The sequence below is a fragment of the Lissotriton vulgaris genome, chromosome 12, assembly GCF_964263255.1.
Source record: "Lissotriton vulgaris chromosome 12, aLisVul1.2, whole genome shotgun sequence".
NCBI lineage: Eukaryota > Metazoa > Chordata > Amphibia > Caudata > Salamandridae > Lissotriton > Lissotriton vulgaris.
Genome location: NC_141700.1, coordinates 104,841,298 through 104,861,514, shown reverse-complemented (window position 1 = coordinate 104,861,514; position 20,217 = coordinate 104,841,298). Strand labels below are relative to the sequence as shown.

At 48.4% G+C, this 20,217-nt stretch overlaps 1 protein-coding gene across 1 annotated transcript in view; it reads right to left on the bottom strand.

Annotated features, from left to right (window-relative positions):
• Window positions 1-19,966, bottom strand: part of TRIM46 (tripartite motif containing 46) — a 139,299-nt gene extending 119,333 nt beyond the window's left edge. Inside the window, exon 1 of the mRNA XM_086946371.1 lies at window positions 19,904-19,966. Coding sequence (XP_086802497.1) covers window positions 19,904-19,966 — 63 coding nt within the window. The remainder of the gene's footprint in view (window positions 1-19,903) is intronic.
• Window positions 19,967-20,217: the final 251 nt, after the last annotated feature.

Here is a 20,217-nt window from a genome sequence, read left to right as displayed (position 1 = left end):
CAGTGGATAGGAGATCAAGCACCTGTGATAACTGTTTCATCAATACCAAGTTTCCCAAATAGTTGGCCCAACAAGCTGTCTAAAGCAAAGGTCGAGTCACCTCCTTCGACCCAAAACACTAAGAAGGAAAGTCGATCTTGGTCATCAAGACCATGATACAGACTTCCAGGATTTCTTAACAGTAACCAAACTTGTGAATAGGAAGACAAGAAAATGCAGTCAGACATGCAGGGCTGCTTTGCTTTCAAGGGTTCCATTGCCCTAGCAGCAAGATGGGCATCAATCAAAAGATTCCAAAAGGTCCAGAACTTCTCGAAAGCAACTATCATGTGCACCACTAAGTTGCTTACTGCTGTCTCCTGCTACAGGTTAGCCAAGGCTTGGGTACCGGGGGTGGCAATCAGAAAATATTACAACAATAAAAAAATACATCAAAATAAAATAGTTTAAAAAAAACTCATTTCCAAGATCTTTGGCTTATGTTTTTTTAACCATGACAATTAGGAAGCTAGAAAATGCAGGGAGGGTGTGCACAACATGCGTTTTTATGACCCAATTCCTCTTCCTCGCTTATAAAGACCTGAAGCACCACGGACAACCCCAGAGCTGAAGGCCCGAAGGATACCACTTCCCTATAGAATAACATTGGGTTGTTCCATTAAATGTCTGTGCTAAAATACTGAGATCAAGACTAGCTTATGGATTTTGGATAGCATTGGCCAACGCATTTGTTTGGAAGTGGCAGTTCACAGTGTTGGGTTGAATCTGTTTGCATTATGGTTTTGGATAGAACCTTCTGTTCTTTTAAGTGTTTTGTTTGAATTGTTGATTTTATGTGTGTTAAAATAGACAACCCTTTTTGAAGGTTATTACCGCTGCCCACTAGAACCAGAAACACTGGATCCTTCAGTCCAACCACTACTGTGATTACCAGCACACTGCACTGTATCTGTCCCAACGATATTGAGTTGCAAGCTCTATCAAACATACCAGAACCATGACCAACAAGTACTTCAGTTTAACTAGTACTAAGACCACTTGTCTAAGATCAACATCTCTGAAACCAGGAGTACTGATTCAGGCGGGCAAAGAATTCTGCTCCGCCGGCGGAGATCACAAAGTTTTTCCCACTCCGTGCAGAGCGTGAATTCAGAAAAACTGCGAAGTAACGTGAAATGGAGTTTTTTCTCCCAAGCAGCTCACTAATGTTAAGCTGGCAGGCTCTTGGGAGTAAGAATTGCGTGGAAGGCCTCCTCCAGGCAAGATTTGTCAACTAGGTTGTGGTGGGTTGCGACCCCTCGCATTGAGAAATCTGCCTCTCACTTTGAGGAAGCTGCCACTTGAGTAGAATGTCTACTTGAGCGGCAGAAAGCAGCAACACCCTCTGGCATGCTGTGTATTGCCGTTCTTGCTGATTTTACAGTGTAGGACAAACTCCTGGCGCTAAAAATCAGTGCGAGCAGCGCAACTTAATAGACTCCACCGCTGGGCAGGGGAGTTTTTCTGACACTTTGCGTAGTTCTGAGGAGTAAAACTCTGCGAAGTTCTCCCAGGCCTGGTACTGACATGATCAAGGCGACCAGCTCATGCTGCATTCACTTTGTTAAGACATTGAGCTCCTGTAACCCATCCGGACCTGGAGCATCAGCTCTTGCAGCTCAACCAGCACATGTACAGTCACCTCTGAGATCCCCAGATCATGCAGCTCAACCATTCAAGAGAATATTGGCTATGAGATTGTTGGCTTCGGTATCTGAACCACCAATAAGCAACCACTCCTACAGAACCAGCAACCTAACCATTACTGAGAAGACCAGCTTAGAGACCATGAGCATTGAGACCGCCAGTTTTATGAACGCAAATCCAGCAACACAAACAACTCAAAGACCCCAAATATCTGCTTCCTGGCAAGTGGCGGGACTACAAGCACAGAGACAACCAACTCTGGAATCACAAACACATGCCTTGTCGGCTGTTCACCAAATGATTGCTAGTATCTGATGGGCTGTAGGGGTACGCTGAAAGTGGTGCTTCCTTTGTTATTGATTGATAGCATCCTCATACATGGCTAATGTTTGGGGGCAGATGATTTATACGCATGAGGAACATGCCTTTTCCCTGCGCCCTGTTGGGGTAGAATATCCATGGGCTTTCCATACATAAATCAATGTAGTCAGTTATTGCATGGACCCACTAATTTCATGGGGTGTGTCTGAGTAGTACTTGTGTACATAAGAGTCTGGAACCCAACAGCCATGTGATAAGGGTATATTCTTGCATTGTAGATTCCCAAGAAAAGTGTTTGAAGCTCACAAAAAAACTTCATGCTCACTTACATGAAGGCTTTTTGCAGGAGATGACTGTTACTTACATGCTTAACCCTCACACCACCTCCAAACCAATGACTGAGATGAGAAGATGAACTAGATGAGCAGCATGATGGGTGCTTTACAGAAACGTGACAAATTGAAGCACACCTCTCCCATGGTTATTTTTTGTTAATATTAAGTGCCTAAGAAAGATGTGGGTTTTATCCTTTTTGTACTTTAGAAGAGGCTCCCGTGAACCAGGGTCCTCTTTGGTGAAGGAGGTTTCTGTAGAAAACCTCAAGTCAGCAACAATGGGAAGCTGATGCAAAAACATGAGATGCAAACCTCTGGTGAGCCTGGAGATAGTCAACTAACTGTCTGACCGGATGGCAATGCTGATCGGCATTGATCGGAAGGATCAGGACGGAAGTCCTCATCCTAGGATCATCCCCATCCGCATGGGACGACTCCTGGTGGCCCCCTGCCCTGGGCACCGCCCCCAAGCCAACAGACCACGCACGCAACCTGGGCTTCATCCTGGACTCCTCCCTCACGATGACCAAACAAGTCAACGCCGTCTCGTCATCCTACTTCAACACCCTGCGCATGCTCCGAAACCCCACCAAAACCAGGAAGACGGTCACCCAGGCCCTCGTCACCAGCCGACTGGTCTACGGGAACACCCTCTGCGCGGGAACCACAGCCAAATTCCAGAGAAGACTCCAGCGCATACAGAACGCCTCCGCATGACTCATCCTGGACATCCCCCGCCACAGCCACATCTCTGCCCACCTGAGAGACCTGCACTGACTCCCCGTCAGCAAGATAATCACGTTCAGACTCCTCACCCACGCACACAAGGCTCTCCATGACTTGGGCCCCAAGTACCTCAACAACCGCCTCACATTCTACACACCAACCCGCCAGCTCCGCTCGACCAGCCTTGCCCTCGCCACCATCCCACGCATCCGCAGAGCCACCGTCGGAGGAAGATCCTTCTCCTACCTGGTGGCCAAGACATGGAACTCCCTCTCCATCCACCTACGACTGACCCAGGACCATTTCTCCTTCAGGAAACAACTCAAGACCTGGCTATTCGAGCAGTAGCGGATCCCTCCCCTACCAGCGCCATGAGACCCTAGCGGGTGAGTTGCGCGCTTTACAAATTTGCTTAATTGATTGATTGATTGAAGAGGTCATGAATATAAACCTGTATGTCCAAGTTCTCTAAAGGAGAAGTGGACTTGACCATTCACTTATCTCAAGACCAATAAAATCAAGTACTTAGTTGGCATGGGTGATAGGCATGAACCTCACTAGATGGGCAAAGGGTGAGAACACCCACCATTTTGTGAAGACAACAGGAATCGTTGCTGTATAAAAGACAAGGCGGACAGTGAGCTTTTTAGTGATTGCAAGGTTGGCTCAGTTCTGTAAGTACATTCCCTCACCAGATGGGTCACCTACTAAAGGATGGGTCTAGGCTAGAACTGCGCTAAGATAATTCTCATTTCCAGTCACCTTCACCCCAAGGCTGGTGTTGGTGTGCATGCAGAACTTCACACTGGGGACAGCCTTGCTCTTACAAGTTGCGTACGACAGATGTTAAAGTGTATGACTTTATCAATAATGAAGAGGCCAACATGCTAGATATGAAGATCTTAAGAAAATGCCAAAGTCCATCAGCAAGCATAGGGATGTTGGTTGCTAAGCACGATACTACACACTTGAGGCTTTACGTGGACTTCCATGGTCTCAAACAGGTCACAAAGAGAGGCACCAACCTGATTCCCCAGACATATGAGTTTCTGGAAAAGCATTGTTGTAGAAGATGTTTGATCACCCTTGATCTCACCATTGGCTCCTGGATGATCGCAGTTACTTTTTGCACTCGGGAAAAGACAGACTTTGGGACTCCAATGGACCTTTCCTAGTTGCTGGCCAGTCCCATAGCACCTTTCCACTGTAATGGAGCGGCATCCTTGTAGGGCTGAAGAATTTTGTTTTGCCTTCTCAGACAACAAAGTGGTCTTCAGTGCTAGAAGTCCCACCCGATCCACCTGACGAGGCTTCTACTGGTGCTACAGAGATGATAGCTGACTTAAGCGCCAGATTGGACAGAGCTAGTGGTCTACCTTGGACTGCAGGTAGGCAGAAGGAAGATCCAGTTTCGAGAGATGGAAATGCAATCATCCATCGCAGAGCAGACCTAGGCAGTTAAGTTATGCGTCCGGAGATCCACTATAAATAATGAATGCCTTATGGATTGCTTACCAGCAGTCCTGTAGCAATTCGGTTGCTGGGTTCTAGGATTCTTTCCCCAGAGTCAGCTGAGGCTCTGCTTTCAGAGACCTAGAGGCTTACCTACCTCTAAATGAGGTTGGGAAGTAGAGGAGAAACCGGTGAAGCAGAAGCCCCACCAATGTATGGCTGGGCTCCAGCTCTCCCAAACTCTAAATGACCTACATAGTTTTTAGGTGCATAACACTGAAATATAGGAGGTGATAGCAAATCAAGTAAATTCATCTTCCACTAAGAAAACGCAACCTGGGTTTCATCCTCGACTCCTCCCTCACGATGACCAGGCAAGCCAACGCCGTCACCTCTTCCTGCTTCAACACCCTCCGCATGATCCGAAAGATCTTCCGTTGGTCCCCACTGGAACCAGGAAGACGGTCACCCAGGCCCTCGTCACCAGCCGGCTGGACTACGGGAACGCTCTCTACGCAGGGACCACTGCCAAACCACCAAGACTCCAGCGCATACAGAACGCATCTGCACGACTCGTCCTGGACATCCCCCGACACAGCCCCATCTCCGCCCACCTGAGAGACCTGCACTGGCTCCCCCGTCAACAAGAGGATCACGTTCAGACTCCTCACCACGCACACAAAGCTCTCCACAACATGGGTCCGAATACCTCAACAACCGCCTCACGTTCTACACACCTCACGCCAGCTCCGCTCCGCCAGCCTCGCCCTCGCCGCCGTTCTACGTATCCGCAGAACCACCACCGGAGGAAGATCCTTCACCTACCTGGAGGCCAAGACCTGGAACACCCTCCCCACCCACCTACGGCTGACCCAGGATTATCTCGCCTTCAGGAAGCAACTCAAGACCTGGCTCTTCGAGCAGTAGCGGCAACCCCCCCTCCCGGCGCCTTCAGACCCTCGCGGGTGAGTAGTGTGCTCTATAAATTATTGATTGATTGATTGATTGATTGATTCTATGATAGTATTGTCTATTGTGACAGCATGAAACCAGGGTTTTCAATTCATTCTTTCATCTTCAGTTGGCTGCAACCATCATGCCAATGCCAAGTTGGTCCCAGTACCTCTAAGCCTGCAGAATTGTATCTCATACGTAAGGGTCTTGACCACTTTAGGGAGAACATAAGGGGAAAGAGAAGCCAAACGGACAACGTTATGCAGCAACCGACATGGAGAAAATCAAGGCATCACCACAGAAGTACTGCCAGATTTTTTGTGTAAACATTGGCAGGAACACAGGCGAAATAAAAGATTGTGGGGTAGAGAAAGCTTCCTAAACAATTAGAGTCCACTTTATAGAAAACAAAACAAAACAGGTGGGTGCCTCAAGACACCAGTCAAGTCACATTACATAGTTAGTGGTGCTGCAAACACATTTCATATGCTTCATGCTTCCATTTCAAGTAAAAGTTTTAGCAGCATATTCATATTTCAGCTTCATTTATGTTATAAATATATAGTTAGTTGTAATGATAGACTGTCTAGACTTCACTTTGAGCCTTACCCCACACATTAAAGACCTACAAGAAGACTTTAAATTGATTCATCACAAGCCTATCTATACACAGAAGAAGTGAAGAAGAGCTAATTAACATCTCTACTGCAGCAAAACATATTGTCTTCTTGAAGATTATCACTTGTGGCTACAACAGGTTGCCCAAGCAGAGGAAAAATGTCCCCACCTCAGCGTGAAACAACATGGCCGAAGAGAAACTGGTTTGATCATCTATTGCCTCCTATGCAAAGAGCAGAACTAGGTGACTATTGGCTTCCAAAATAATTTGAGCATTCAAGTGGTTTTGGCTCAATTTGTTTGGGCACACTTGACCATCTAGAGTGACCATCGCCCCTGTGAGGGCTGTTGGCGATGAACAGTGATAAAAGTTGCTTTGTCATTCTATCTCCTTGCAAAAATTAGACTGCACTGTATAGCACTTGGTTGGATTGTCCCATGATAACCCTGATGGACTTTCTTAACCGTCCACATCATAAGATGACAGAGATTCTCTCAGACATGAACAGTGGCTTCTATTTCTGATGGGGATGGAAGAATCTAACTTCTTTGTCGCCTTGGCTATGTAACATTGTACACAACAAACAATGAGAGTAGGGTCTAAGGGCGAGTTTACCGACCGACCAGGTGCATGCCCCAAAATACAGTATTATCACAACAAAATACACCTGGGGGTCACAGAAACATTGTGCCAAACTATTTCGTAGCCTGAGATGTTATATTTTTCTATGGTCACGAATAACAGATCCTGAAATAGCTGAACAAGAACAACCTAGCACTAGTCAGTGACTGGATCCCAGTAGTGGACATAACTGAGGTCATTGTGAGAACAAGAAGTCAAACTTGATTAGAAAGACAGGATGAGAGTGAGGACGAGATAGGAATAGAACAACGTGCTCAGATAACAGAAAACAAAGCTATAAAAAAGACAGGGTAAATTAGACAGCAGATGTGATTAATGTTAAGTCCTATGCAGCACCCTAAACCTTAGGGACTATACACATAGAGGAGGACACCAACCTAAGACAACCCCAGCTCTCATTTTACTAGTAACCCTCAAATACACCCACACCATATGCAGGTTGTGGGGAATAATGGGGTCCATTCATGACAGTCTACACAGATTTGTACAGGCAGAACCAGCAACCAGTCTCTGCACTCAGGTGTAGACTAAAAAGTACCTTCCTTGTAACTATTAATTATGTGCCACCATGGGCTCATGGGAGCAGTAGGCTCTGTTGATAACATGAGTACCACTTCAGACGTGCCAGTATTGCCCAAGACATTTTAGCAGCTTGTTGTAGAGCATCAGAGTGCATCTATCGGGGGTCACTTGGGACAAGCATTCTTATGTAGCTCAGATTTCATCTGGAGTCAGGCATTTTCTTTTCCTAATTGGTCTTGCTCAGGTCTTACAGTATCTTGAGGAAGAAGAGGTGCTGCCCTCTTCTTCCTCTTTTCCAGCACAAACTGTTTTAAATCCAATTACAGATGCCTGGTGTGAAATCACAGGAACCTGAATGCAGCGTAAAAGGTTCGGTAGGTGGCCCTCACTGGACCAAACAAGTTACATCAGGAAAATATATGGCCTGAGATGTGCAACACCTGTACAATAGACAGTGGCCAATGGATGGGACAACCCTACACAAGAAATAGGATGCACGTCCCAGCATCCTGTGTATTGATGTGGTCACAAAGTCAGAACCCAGCGACACCCCTCATTGGTCGAAGGATGTTAACTTCATTTCAACTGGTTCCACTAGTGGTTTGCTGAAAACTTTGAAGATCAATGGTCACGTACGTGAAGCCTTACTGCCACTGCTTCTCGATATAAGCTGGGACGTCTGCTTTATTCAAATACATGCATTTACTTGGACTAGCTCTGTAGATGCATGCAGGGAAGTCTTGGGGCCAGTGGTAGGAACTGTTGTCCATCTCCCTAGATGGGGAAATATCTAACTGGTGGGACTTCTGGTGCTGCTGCAGCTTGAAGAAAAGAAGGAGTCAAACTGCCTAGCATCTAAATAATCTGCCATACTCCAGCCCAGAATCAGAGTAACACTATCCAGCGCGCTGTCGCCTGAGCTTTGTTGTAAGGAGAATCCCAGGACTGGAGACTTGCAACCCATGTGCTGCCAAACAGGAGCGTCATACCGAGTGAGTGACAGCGAGAACCTCGGAAGTGGATAGCTACTGTGAGGAACATTGCTCCAGTCTCCCTCCCTTCCCTCTTTTGAGGTCAAGCGCATGAGTCTTTGCAGTGGTGGTGTCCCACAGATGGTGAACCTCTACTGTGGTCCTGTGACCCTTGCTTCCTCGGCAATGGGACTGGTGTAAGCATGAGGACTCAGTGAATGGTTACTGAAGTGCAAAGGCCCTGAGAAGCTGTTGGTTTTGAGCTTAGTGCCCACTGTATCGCTGCCGTCACATCTTGGAGCAGCCTTTGCTTCTCCTTCCCAAACCTCCCAACCGTAGCCACTCCTGCCCAAGGCACGCAAAAGATAAGAGTAACCATTGCATGGCATAACCTGTATCTTCAAGTTTTTTTTTGTGTTGATCTTGTATCTGGGAGGACACACTGGAGGATTCACCTCCAATACTGTCTTACGAGGATTGATACCCGGTACCCAAGCCACATACAGAGGCGTAGCTCAGGTCTCTGTAGGCCCTGGGGTGAAGGGGGACTCCCGGCCTTTCCAGGGGAGCCCCATTCCGTCTAAGGCCAACGAGTATCAATGAGACATGGCAGACTCAGAGTCCCCTCATCGCATTCATTGTGGGGTACGACACCGGCCGCATAGCCTGCAATCTCAAATAGAGTGTGCCTTCCTCGACCACTAGAAGAACTGAATAAGACAGTAACTGTGAGCCTACACCTCCAGGAGTAAACACAGCACTCCAGATATAGAACTAATGCCTCTTTAACTGTATCCCTGTGTGTAAGCCTTATGGAGAGCATAGGCTAGGATACATGGTAGCTGGAATATTTGTTTGTGTCATGAGACTTCTGACATTACTAATCATATTTACTAATCTCTCAAGTCTTGCTCCTTTTCAGAGAAATAAATAACAAGGCTGCCTAGACAATATATATATATATTGTGTTTGATACACAACATCTGAGGATACTGAAAATGATGTTCATGTGGCCATATAACGACAGCAGGAAAAGCTTCAACCAATCCCTCATCACCAGCAGATTTGACTACGGGAACACTCTGTACATGGGCATCACCAGCCAATTCATAAATAGACTTTAGACCATCCAGAAGTAACATCCAGACTGGTCCTCAGCCTCCCACGCTGTTCTCAGGCCCCCCAAACCTAAGGTAGATACATTGGCTCCCTAAACATAAGCGTGCACAGTTTAAGTTTCTTACCCACACATACAAACCACTCTTCAACACAGGTCATGTATACCTGAGCAGCCGCATGCAGTTCCACCAAGCCACCAGGCACCTCCGCTCAGCTGGACTCGCACTTGGACATGTTCCATGCATAAGCAAAAGCAGAAAAGAAGGCTGTGATTTCCACTACATCACTCCTAAAGCATAGAGCCACCTCCCACTCTACATTAGAGCCTCTTCATCAATTCTTAAATTCCACATGAAGCTGAAGACATGGCTCTTTGAGTAAGGTCACTCAAGGCCAGGACCACACACCTGCTAAGCACCAGGACACCCTCACAGGTGACTAAGCGCTATAAACGTTCTCATAAAAATAACATAACATGTCTCAGTTGTTCAATCCCAAATCACCCCCCAAAAGTAAGCATTGGCTGTTTGATCTCCTGAAAGCAGTGGTGGATTGGAAACTACAAATAACCCTAGAAAATGTTTTCAGACTAGGCCCATGTTGCACCAAGTTATTGTGGTGAGTGAGTCTGACATTGACCAGGAGGATTTGGGGGTTGGTATGCATGTCACCAAGAACTGTTGTGTTTGTTTTACCCTTTGGCTGGCAGTCAGGCAGAATCGCTGATGATCCCTTTGACCATCTGCCCCTAAAGAAGAAATCCTGGCCTGTTCCCACTGGAGCAGGGTCAAGGGAGATTTGCATATGGCTGGGTTCAACCCGAGGTGACATGGTGTGCAAAATAACCATGGACAGGGATGAGGCCCCTAGTAATTACCAGTGGCAAGTCAATTCAAGCATTTCACCCATCACTTTTTCTATACTTCAGTGGACACCCTAAGTGGGACGGGTATGCCAAGACGTGGGTCTCGTGCATACTTTGCAACACAAAAAGATGATGGACGGAATGTTGAACATTGTCAAACATTCACCCACAGTCACAGAACTGGGTTTAATCCATCGTTATTTTGCTCCCCACGCCGCTCCAGTTCAGACATAGCCACTGGAATCAAGCTATCCTGGCTGAAGAGGGGTGACACCCGGAAACCGGTCCTAGGATGCTTGTTTCCAGTTCAGGGAGGACCTGGCCTGGCAGTTCAGGCTGGACTGTTCCCATGTTGCACAGGGTCAAGACTGATTTGCATATGGCTGGGTTCAAACTGGAATGGCATGGTGAGCAAAAAAACGATGGATTTAGGCCCAGATCTCTGTACTGGGGTGAATGTATGACATTGTTCTACATTCTGTCCATCAACTGTTGTTTTTGCATTTGTCACCCCAAGTGGGACGGGTATGCCCAGACGGGGGTCCCGTGCTCTCCATGCCACTGGAATCAAGCTATCCTGGCAGAAGAGGGGTGAAACACCAAAACCGGTCCTAGGATGCTTGTTTCCAGTCAAGGGAGGACCTGGCTTGGCAGTTCCGGCTGGACTGTTCCCATGTGGCACAGGGTCAAGACTGATTTGCATATGGCTGGGTTCAAACTTGAATGGCATGGGGAGCACAAAAACGAGGATTTAGGCCCAGATCCTTGTACTGGGGTGAATGTATGACATTGTTCTACATTCTGTCCATCAACTGTTGTTTTTGCTCTTGTGCATACTTTGTCACTGGAACCAAGCTATACCTGGCTGATCAGCCCTAATCAGGGCGAACCCCATCCTAGGATGCTTCTATTATGGTTCAGGGAGGACCTGGCCTGGCAGTTCGGGCTGGACTGTTCCCATAGGGAGCAGGGTCAAAACTGATTTGGATATGGCTGGGTCCAAACAGAGGTGACATGGTGTGCAAAATAATGATCGATTGGAATTACTCGTGGCTGAAATTAACTCAAGCAGTCCATCCATCACTTTTTGTATATGTCAGTGTGACTAGTCTTCAGGATGACGTGCAGTAAGTCTCCTACTCTTTACATAACATGCAGCCTGCAGTGCTGTGTCAAGTCGTGAGATGCACTCATCGGAGTGCCCTAGTCCTTCGAATGGCACCGTTATTAACTTAGCATGCAACTGCAGTGCAAGCCCGGTCATCCTCATGGCTTGGAGCCAGCAATACAATGTCCACTCCTTCTGAAAGTTGCATGCTATCGGTGTTGCACATGCCTGGCATGCAAATGTCCGTCCATCACCACCCCCTTTTGTACGGCTTTGTTCGCTATAAGTTGGCAGGGTATGCTCAGACGTGAGTCCCTTGCTCACTTTGCCACTGGATTTAAGCAAGCCTGGCTGAAGACGGCTGTAATGCCAGAAACCGGTCCCAGGATGCTTGTTTCCAGTCCAGGGAAGGCATGGTTTGGCAGTTCGGGCTGGACTGTTCCCATGAGGCACAGGGTCAGACTAATTTGCATATGGCCATGTCTGAACTGGAGTGGCAATGTGGGCTTAAGAACGGTGATGGATTAAACCCAGATCTGTTGACTGGGTGTGAGTGTTTGATTGGTTCAGATGCTCTGTCCATCACCACCTCCCCCTCCCCACCCCCTTTTGTACCGCTTTGGCATGCAAGTGTCAGCAGAGCATGGAATCTGCAAGCCAGGGCCAAACAGCACGGCGTGCAGGCAGCCTGAAGCACAAGTCAGTGTTTTACATGTGGTGCAGCCTGTGTAGCTGAATCCAGTCTTAAGAGCAATCCCTGGCCTGGCACCCAGCGCAGGACTATGTTAGCATGCTGCTGCAGTGCAGGCTGCAGTGTGTAACATGTTGTGCAGTAGAAAATGCAGCTGAATGAGGTCTTGAGTGGACATACCCTGGCGTGGCACGCATCATGAGACCATGTTAGCATGCTGCTGCAGTGCAGGCCAAAGTGTTTAACAAGTTGTGTAGCATGTGCACCCTAATGCAGTCTTGAGTAGGACATTGCCTGGTGTGGCACGCATTGTGGGAGCATGATAGCATGTGCAGCGGCAGTGCAGGCCGCAGCGTGCAACATGTTGTGTAGCATGTGCACCTGAATGCAGTCTTTAGTATGGCATTGCCTGGCAGGGCACGCAGCACAACACCATGATAGCATGAAGCTGCAGTGCAGGCCACAGTGCTTAACATGTTGTGCTGCCTGTGCAGTTGTATGTAGTCTTGGGTAGGACATTCCCTGGCGTGTCATGCAGTGTGAGCCCATGTTAGCATGCAGCTGCAGTGCAGGCCACAGGCTCGAGCATCACATGCATCTTACAGCGCAGGGTATATCCTCTGGCGTGCCGTGCATCATGTAGCGCGACCGGGGCCCTGCACACAGCATTCCAGCACCGCAAGAAGCAGGGCAGTGCCTTCTGTGCGGGACACCTTCCTCGGCGTGGCATGACCCAGGCACCGCGGGATCGTGTGCGCAGCATGGCATTGAGCCTGCAGTGGAGGCATCGGCCCCAGCGTGGCATGCACCCGCATTGCAGGGCAGGGTCCCCCGTGCAGCGCCCCCTACCTGGAAGCAGATGACGGGTTGTCGCCCATTCACCCAGAGGGGGCTCCTCCGTCCTCTCACGTACGAGCACGCGCCGAGGTCCCGCCTCTCCCTAGCATGCATGGTGCCTGTCATCCCAAGCCCAGTACTGCCTGCTCCTCTCCCGCTGCTTGTTGTCAAAAGCTCTAATCTCTCCCCAGCACACACCTTGCCTGCTCACTCTCTCCTCTCCCTGCAGGCACCTTGCCTGCTCACTCTCTCCTCTCCCTGCAGGCACCTTGCCTGCTCACTCTCTCCTCTCCCTGCAGGCACCTTACCTGCTCACGCCTTCCTCTTCCAGGCACTCACCGTACCTGCCCGTACCTGCTCACTCCCTCCTCTCCCTGCACCCACCTTACCTGCTCACTCACTCCATCCTCTCCCCGCACCCACCTTCCCTGCTCACTCCCTCCTCTCCTTGCACGCACCTTCCCTGCTCACTCCCTCCTCTCCTTGCACGCACCTTCCCTGCTCACTCCCTCCTCTCCTTGCACGCACCTTCCCTGCTCACTCCCTCCTCTCCTTGCACGCACCTTCTCACTCTCTCCTCTTCCCGGCACCCACCTTACCTGCTCACGCCCTCCTCTCCCTGCACTCACCTTCTCACTCCCTCCTCTCCTTGCACACACCTTGCCGCACACTCCTTCCTCTCCCTGCACTCACCGTACCTGCTCACTCCCTCCTCTCCCTGCACTCTCCTTCTCACTCCCTCCTCTCCCCGCACCCACCTTACCTGCTCACTCACTCCTCTCCCTGCAGGCACCTTACCTGCTCACGCCTTCCTCTTCCTGTCACTCACCTTGCCTGCTCACTCCCTCCTCTCCCTGCTCTCACCTTCACACTCCTTCCTCTCCCTGCACCCACCTTACCTGCTCACTCACTCCTCTCCCCTACAATTACGTTGCTGTTCCTGTCACTCCCCCCTTCGTTGTGCACTCACTTGCCTGCTCACCTTGACTGCTTCGTTCACTCCCATCTCTCATCAGTACTTAATCTCCTCTCTAAACTCTCTTCTCTTCCATGCAAACATATTGTCTGCTTCCCTCAATTCCATCTCCACTCTTTACTCAACTTGCCTGCTCACCTTGCCTGCTCCCCTCACTCACGCACCTCGCCTGCTCCCCTCACTCACGCACCTCGCCTGCACTCACCGCGCCTGACTTACAAACTCCTATCTCTCCCCCTGTTCTCACCTTGGCTGCTTCACTGGCTTCGCCGTCGTCCTGCCTGCCCCCTAGGTGCCACCCCTCTCACAGCCACTTGGCCTGCTCCGTTAACTGGCATCTCTCCCCTCTGGGCTGACCCTGCCTGTTCCCTCTCTCCCATCCCTCTCCTGAACTCACCTTGCCTGCTTCCTCTCCCCCATCCCTCCCCGCTGGGCTGACCTTGCCTGCTCCCACTCTCCCACCCCTCCCCTGCACTCACCTTGCCTGCTCCCACTCTCCCACCCCTCCCCTGCACTCACCCTGCCTGCTCCCACTCTCCCACCCCTCCCCTGCACTCACCTTGCCTGCTCCCACTCTCCCACCCCTCCCCTGCACTCACCTTGCCTGCTCCCACTCTCCCACCCCTCCCCTGCACTCACCTTGCCTGCTCCCACTCTCCCACCCCTCCCCTGCACTCACCTTGCCTGCTCGCCTAGCTGCCATGTCTCTCCCTGAACCGTATGATGAAATGAGGAGACAGGCGGCAGCTCCTGTTCTACTGGAAGAAAGGGGGTAGGCAGGAAAGCTGGAAATGCTTCCCGGGCACCCCCTCCTCGTCACCCCTCCGTCCCCTGGAAGATCATGCCTCCGGTCGCCATGGAAACCCCCAGGTCTGCAGTGATGCCCAATGTGTCAATCACGCGGGAGGCAGCTCCCTCTATTCTATTTTTCTCTCCTCCAGAAGGTAAAATTAGCATCTTGGTAATATGAGGGGGAGGAACCATTGTCGAAGGGCGATTCCTCCCTCCCCCGGCCCCCCCGCCGCCGTGGTATCCTCCGCCCCTCCCCGCCCTACCCACCATGCACCGCCAGACACTTGTAGGGATGCTGCATCCCAAAAACCAAGACAAAGACGGGGACGCCGGGGGACGGTGCCCGAATTCTTAGGGGTCCACACCTGCCTGCAATCTTCTAACCTCACCCCACGACACCCCCAACCCCCGCATCTATGGCCGTTTCCCCATTCGCCATTGTGGAGGTGTGTGAACAACAGAACAAGCCAATAGCTGTGCCTGAAGAATTGTCCCTGTGGTACGAGCCGGGGTCAGTGTCAAAATCATTCGTAATGAAGGGGGGGGGGGGAGGGGGTGCTCGAACATTCTCTCGGTGAGGAGCACACCACGCGGCGTTGGCGAACAGATCCCTAGTACACCCACAGAAACATACGTGCACAGGAGAACATGCACCAACACAACGGGGCATGTATGCACAAATATACACAGGCGTGTATGTACAGCCCCTCCCAACACTCGACAGTGGTTACAAATAGCGCATGTCATGGTGCATGTGCGTGTGTAAATAAATGAATGAATAAATATATATATATATATATATATATATATATATATATATATATATATATATATATATATATATATATATATATATATATATATATATTCTACTGGCTATTGCCAGCAGGTAGTTAGAGTTAGGACCTAGTTTCCCTAGGAAGAGAGTTTGTTCATTTGAGAATAACTTTGGCGCCCTTGACGAAGAAAAAAAATAAAAAATAAATAAATAAATATATATATATATATATATATATATATATATATATATATATATATATATATGTGTGTGTGTGTATATATATTTACATACAAATATCCACACAGATGCACCATGACGTGCAAATTGTACCACTGTCAAGTGTTCGGAGGAGCTGTGACTCACAAGAGACGACCTAAAGAGATTATTAATCCCTGTGAATCCGTGTGTATAGTTTATGACACGCTGTTGTTGCCATGTGTAGCAGTTACAATCAACGATATCTGATGGAAGAAATGACCCAAGGGGTTAAATCCATACATTGATGTAAAATCGCTCTGTATTAGACTTGCTCTCCGTAGACTTGCTGTCGGAGAATAAGGGGCAGATTTACAATACCTGGGGCATCCCCGCATATCGGCACGGATGCGCCAGTTATTGTGCGTCACGGCTCCGCCACCATGGATTTACAATGAAGCGCACCATGGGACAAAAACATACAGATGCTTGACGCATCTGTGTTGACGCATCTGTGCCGTAAAGGCGGCGCATTGCTGGAGTTGCCTCGCAAGCGCGACGCAGCTACAGCAAGGCCCTGGGGTGCCCTATCTTTACAATGCTGCGTCAATCCTTATGCCTGCTTCAAGCAGGCGCAGGGTTTTGACGCAGCTTGGGCCCCAAAATAACTGAGCCACTTTTAGGAGGCGTTCCTGCGCCGGAAACCCCCCGCGCAGGAGCGCCTACTTCTGGCGCAGGGCTTTACAACGTGACACATCTCCCAGATGCGTCACGTTGTAAATACCACGCAGCATTGTGCTGGTTTTGCGCCGCCACAGTGTCACAAAAGTGACGCAACTGCAGAGTAAAAGAGGCACAAGGGGCTTGTAAATCTGCCCCTAAATGTTTTTCACCTACCAGGCTGTATGAAATGTATACAATTCTCTCTATACCCCATGAAAATGAGAATAAATGTGTTTTAATGCCATATATTACTTAAAGCAATTGGACTACTAAATACATATTCACATATTTATTACTATAGTAAAAACAGGTCACGTTGAAGTGTATAACCACGGTACAGCAAAAATGGCTCGACAAAGTGCTTTTTACAGCCTCAAAGATTGTGTAACAATTACTTTACACAAGGCAATACACTGTCCTAATAGTTACAATATCTCTGATATATTTTAAGTGTGATTTTACTTAGCAGCAGGTATTTAACTCCTTGCATCCTAGGTTTGGTTAAGTATGTTTGTTAAGACAAATATGCATGAAAAAAAATATCCATGGTATAAACCGTGTATGCAGATGTACAGAGAGTAATATGCTATTTATTACCTTTGCTCAGTAAGGGGACGGCGTCATGACTCACTCGAGGCTTCACTGCTCTTAATCGCGACCCTTCCTCACACTCAGTAGCGGTATTACCCCTCCCATGCTGGTGACAGAACCACTCCGTCATCAGCCGCGGTCGCGCTGTGCTGATGACGGAGCGGTTCCGTCACAGCCCGCTCGGAACGCCTGCATGGTGCGGATTCTGCGCCTGTGCTGAGCGTTCCATTGAGCGGGCGGGCCGTGACGGAACCGCTCCGTCATGAGCACAGCGCCACCGCGGCTGGTGACGGAGCGGTTCCATCACCAGCATGCGCCCGCCGTGCGGCCGCCCCACCCCCTTAGCACTGCGGCGGAATAGCCGCCGCAGTGAAGGGGTTAAATAGGAAATTACACTCTGCACATGTCTGTGCATATATATATATATATATATATATCTGTATACACATGCTGTATGAGTAATGTACACACATGTGCACCCTTAAGTTTAAACATATATATGTATGTGTAGTTAACAAACATATAATTATAAACATACACACAGACTACTGCATTCACCCATGTATTATTTCTGCACATAGGTAACATTCCAAGGTATTAGCATATTACATGGTAAGTCCATGCTTTAATGCCTCATACATGATATACAATGATCAACTTTTCAAAGCAAACAACTGGGGCCATTTCCATTCCTACAGACCTGTTTAATAAAATATTATCTTGCACTGAGGGTCGGACTCCCTGTGTTGTGGCTTTGTCAAACTACATGTATCGCATCTGAATATATACTACGTAATATATATATATATATATATATATATATATATATATATATATATATATATATATAGCTAAGGTATAGGAGACCAGCGTGGCGTCCGTCACCCAGCTTACAAGCACCCGGTCGTGAGTGAAGGAAGCTGACGGAAAGTGAGCCTGCAAAATATATATATATTATATATATATATATATGGTCTACATGTAAGCAGTGCTCATCTACGTCTATACTACATATAGTCTGCACATATTTATATACACACACACACACACACACACACACATATATATATATATACATATATTACATATAGTCTGCTTTTAAACAATGCTCACCAGCCTCATGACTATACCTCTACCAACCTGATCAGTAATTAACTTTTCACTATTCCACCCCAAAAACGAACAGTCTTACGAGTCCTGAGCAGACTAATCTACAGGTAATCCTACTCCTGGCATGAAGCATTATCCCCAAAATCTACTGCGCTGAGACTTGCTCAAAAGGTGCTTCTTGAGATCTCTTCTTCCTGGAAAGGCGTTCGGAGTCAATCTCCACATTACTTCCTGTGCACACCGCCTCCAATACTTGAGACGTTGTTCCAAAATCTAGGCCGCTGGTAAGCGCTTATCCTTAATATCCCTGCTTATAAATAACATATCGTGCATTTGTAAAGCGCACGTTCACCCAGAAGGTCCTCTTGGTGCTGAATAACAGATGTTTATTGTTACCCAACTCAATGGTTCTCATTTTATTGACCTCAGAAGGATGAAAGGCTGGGTGGACCCACCAGGATTTGAACCTGTGACCATGAGGTCACACACAGGCCTCTGCAGTGAACACCTTAGTCCACTGAGCCACTAGACCCCGGAGTGTCTCCTCACATACAATAATTTTCCTAATATACAATACAGGAGAGGTATCCACTAAAGTGCGACCTGTTGTAAATTTGAGGTTTATCCATAGGATTTCTCCTCGACAAGACCTCCCCTCTGTTAGCACCCGTCGAATCCTGTGTATTGAACTTTCTCATTTAACTTTCCAATAAATGGTTTAAAGGGAAAGGTCCCTAAAACCCGCTCCCAGACAAAGAAAAGTGAGGGACTCGCCTAAAATGACCCACTCATACAATATACAGGACTATACCCCTAAAGTTACAGCACACAATATATAGGGCCTTACAATATGTAGGGAATCATCCTGTTATAATATTGGGGTACATCCGTAAGAACCCCATACCATTTTTAGAGGAGTCCTTCCCCTAAAGCCACCTTTCTATACATTTGTAGGAGTTCTCTCCCTAAAACCTACTTTTTGTACAATGTATAGAAATCTAGCTCCTAAAGGCCTCCAGGACACTATATACTATAACTCGTACTCTAAAATTCCTCATCCGCACAAGATAGGCGTTCATCTCCTAAACAAACTTGCCATACAACACATAGAGGCCAATTCCTTAAAATCCCACCGCCCACAGTATGTCGATGTATAGAAGTTCATGTCCTAAACCCGGGATTCAATACAACGTATAGGGGGTCGCCGCCTAAACCCCCATTTCATGTATATTAAAAGCTTCCTACCCTCAAATCCTCCATACAATACATAATGGGTTAATCTCCTATAAACCATGATCCCACACCATACATGACGGTTCGTCTCTTTAAATATCTCCTTTCATAATTCTTTTAATTGTATGCTAAGTTCTTAATCATATTATCTATTTTATATACACTAATAATTCTCTACAATGTAGATCGTTGCAAGGGTTTTAACAAATCACGCAATAAAGTTATAATTATCAGAGTTATCCTTTCATAATTCAATGTGTGGGGGCCTCATACTGACACCCCCACTGCCTGAAAACACCCCCAATGTACAGGTGTGTATACCCCCACATCTCACCACATGCATAATTGGTACGAGCTCGTGCCGTATAATCGGTTCGTCAATGTATAGGGCTCGGTCACCCAAGCCTGTCTCCACGTACAGTGTACACAGGTTTATACCCTGGAATGTCTCTGCCCCTCCCCCACCGCCTGGTGTATTCTTGTTGGCCCTCCCCCCACTGCAGGGTGACTCCACCAGGTGAGATCGCCTTGTGGGGCTGGCGGATGCCCGACACCACCGTGTTCCAGTCGGAGTCACTCCGTGCCACCTTCTTACCACCCCCTCCCCCCCACCTATGCCTCCCCCAGGTGATAGCCCCTGGCAATGACACTTACACTAATCCGAACCAGGGCGTCCATGATGGAGGTGAATGTCTGCAGCTCCTCCCCCTCGGCCATCTCACCCAGGGGCCCCCTGGCAAGGCTGCTCCCCTAACCCCTGCCGGGAGTCCTCCGATCCAGGGGAGTCGGTCCTGTGTAGAAGCTGTGCCCCCCCCCCGACCGCAACGCTGAGCTCCTATGCTACAGGGATGCGCTGCCTCAGTGATGGGAGATGGGGGATGCAGGGAGCATGCGCACTGGCGCTGCGCGTGTGGTACCCAGCGGCGGGGATGGGGAGGGCGCTGGATGGGAAATATTGATAGAGAGCG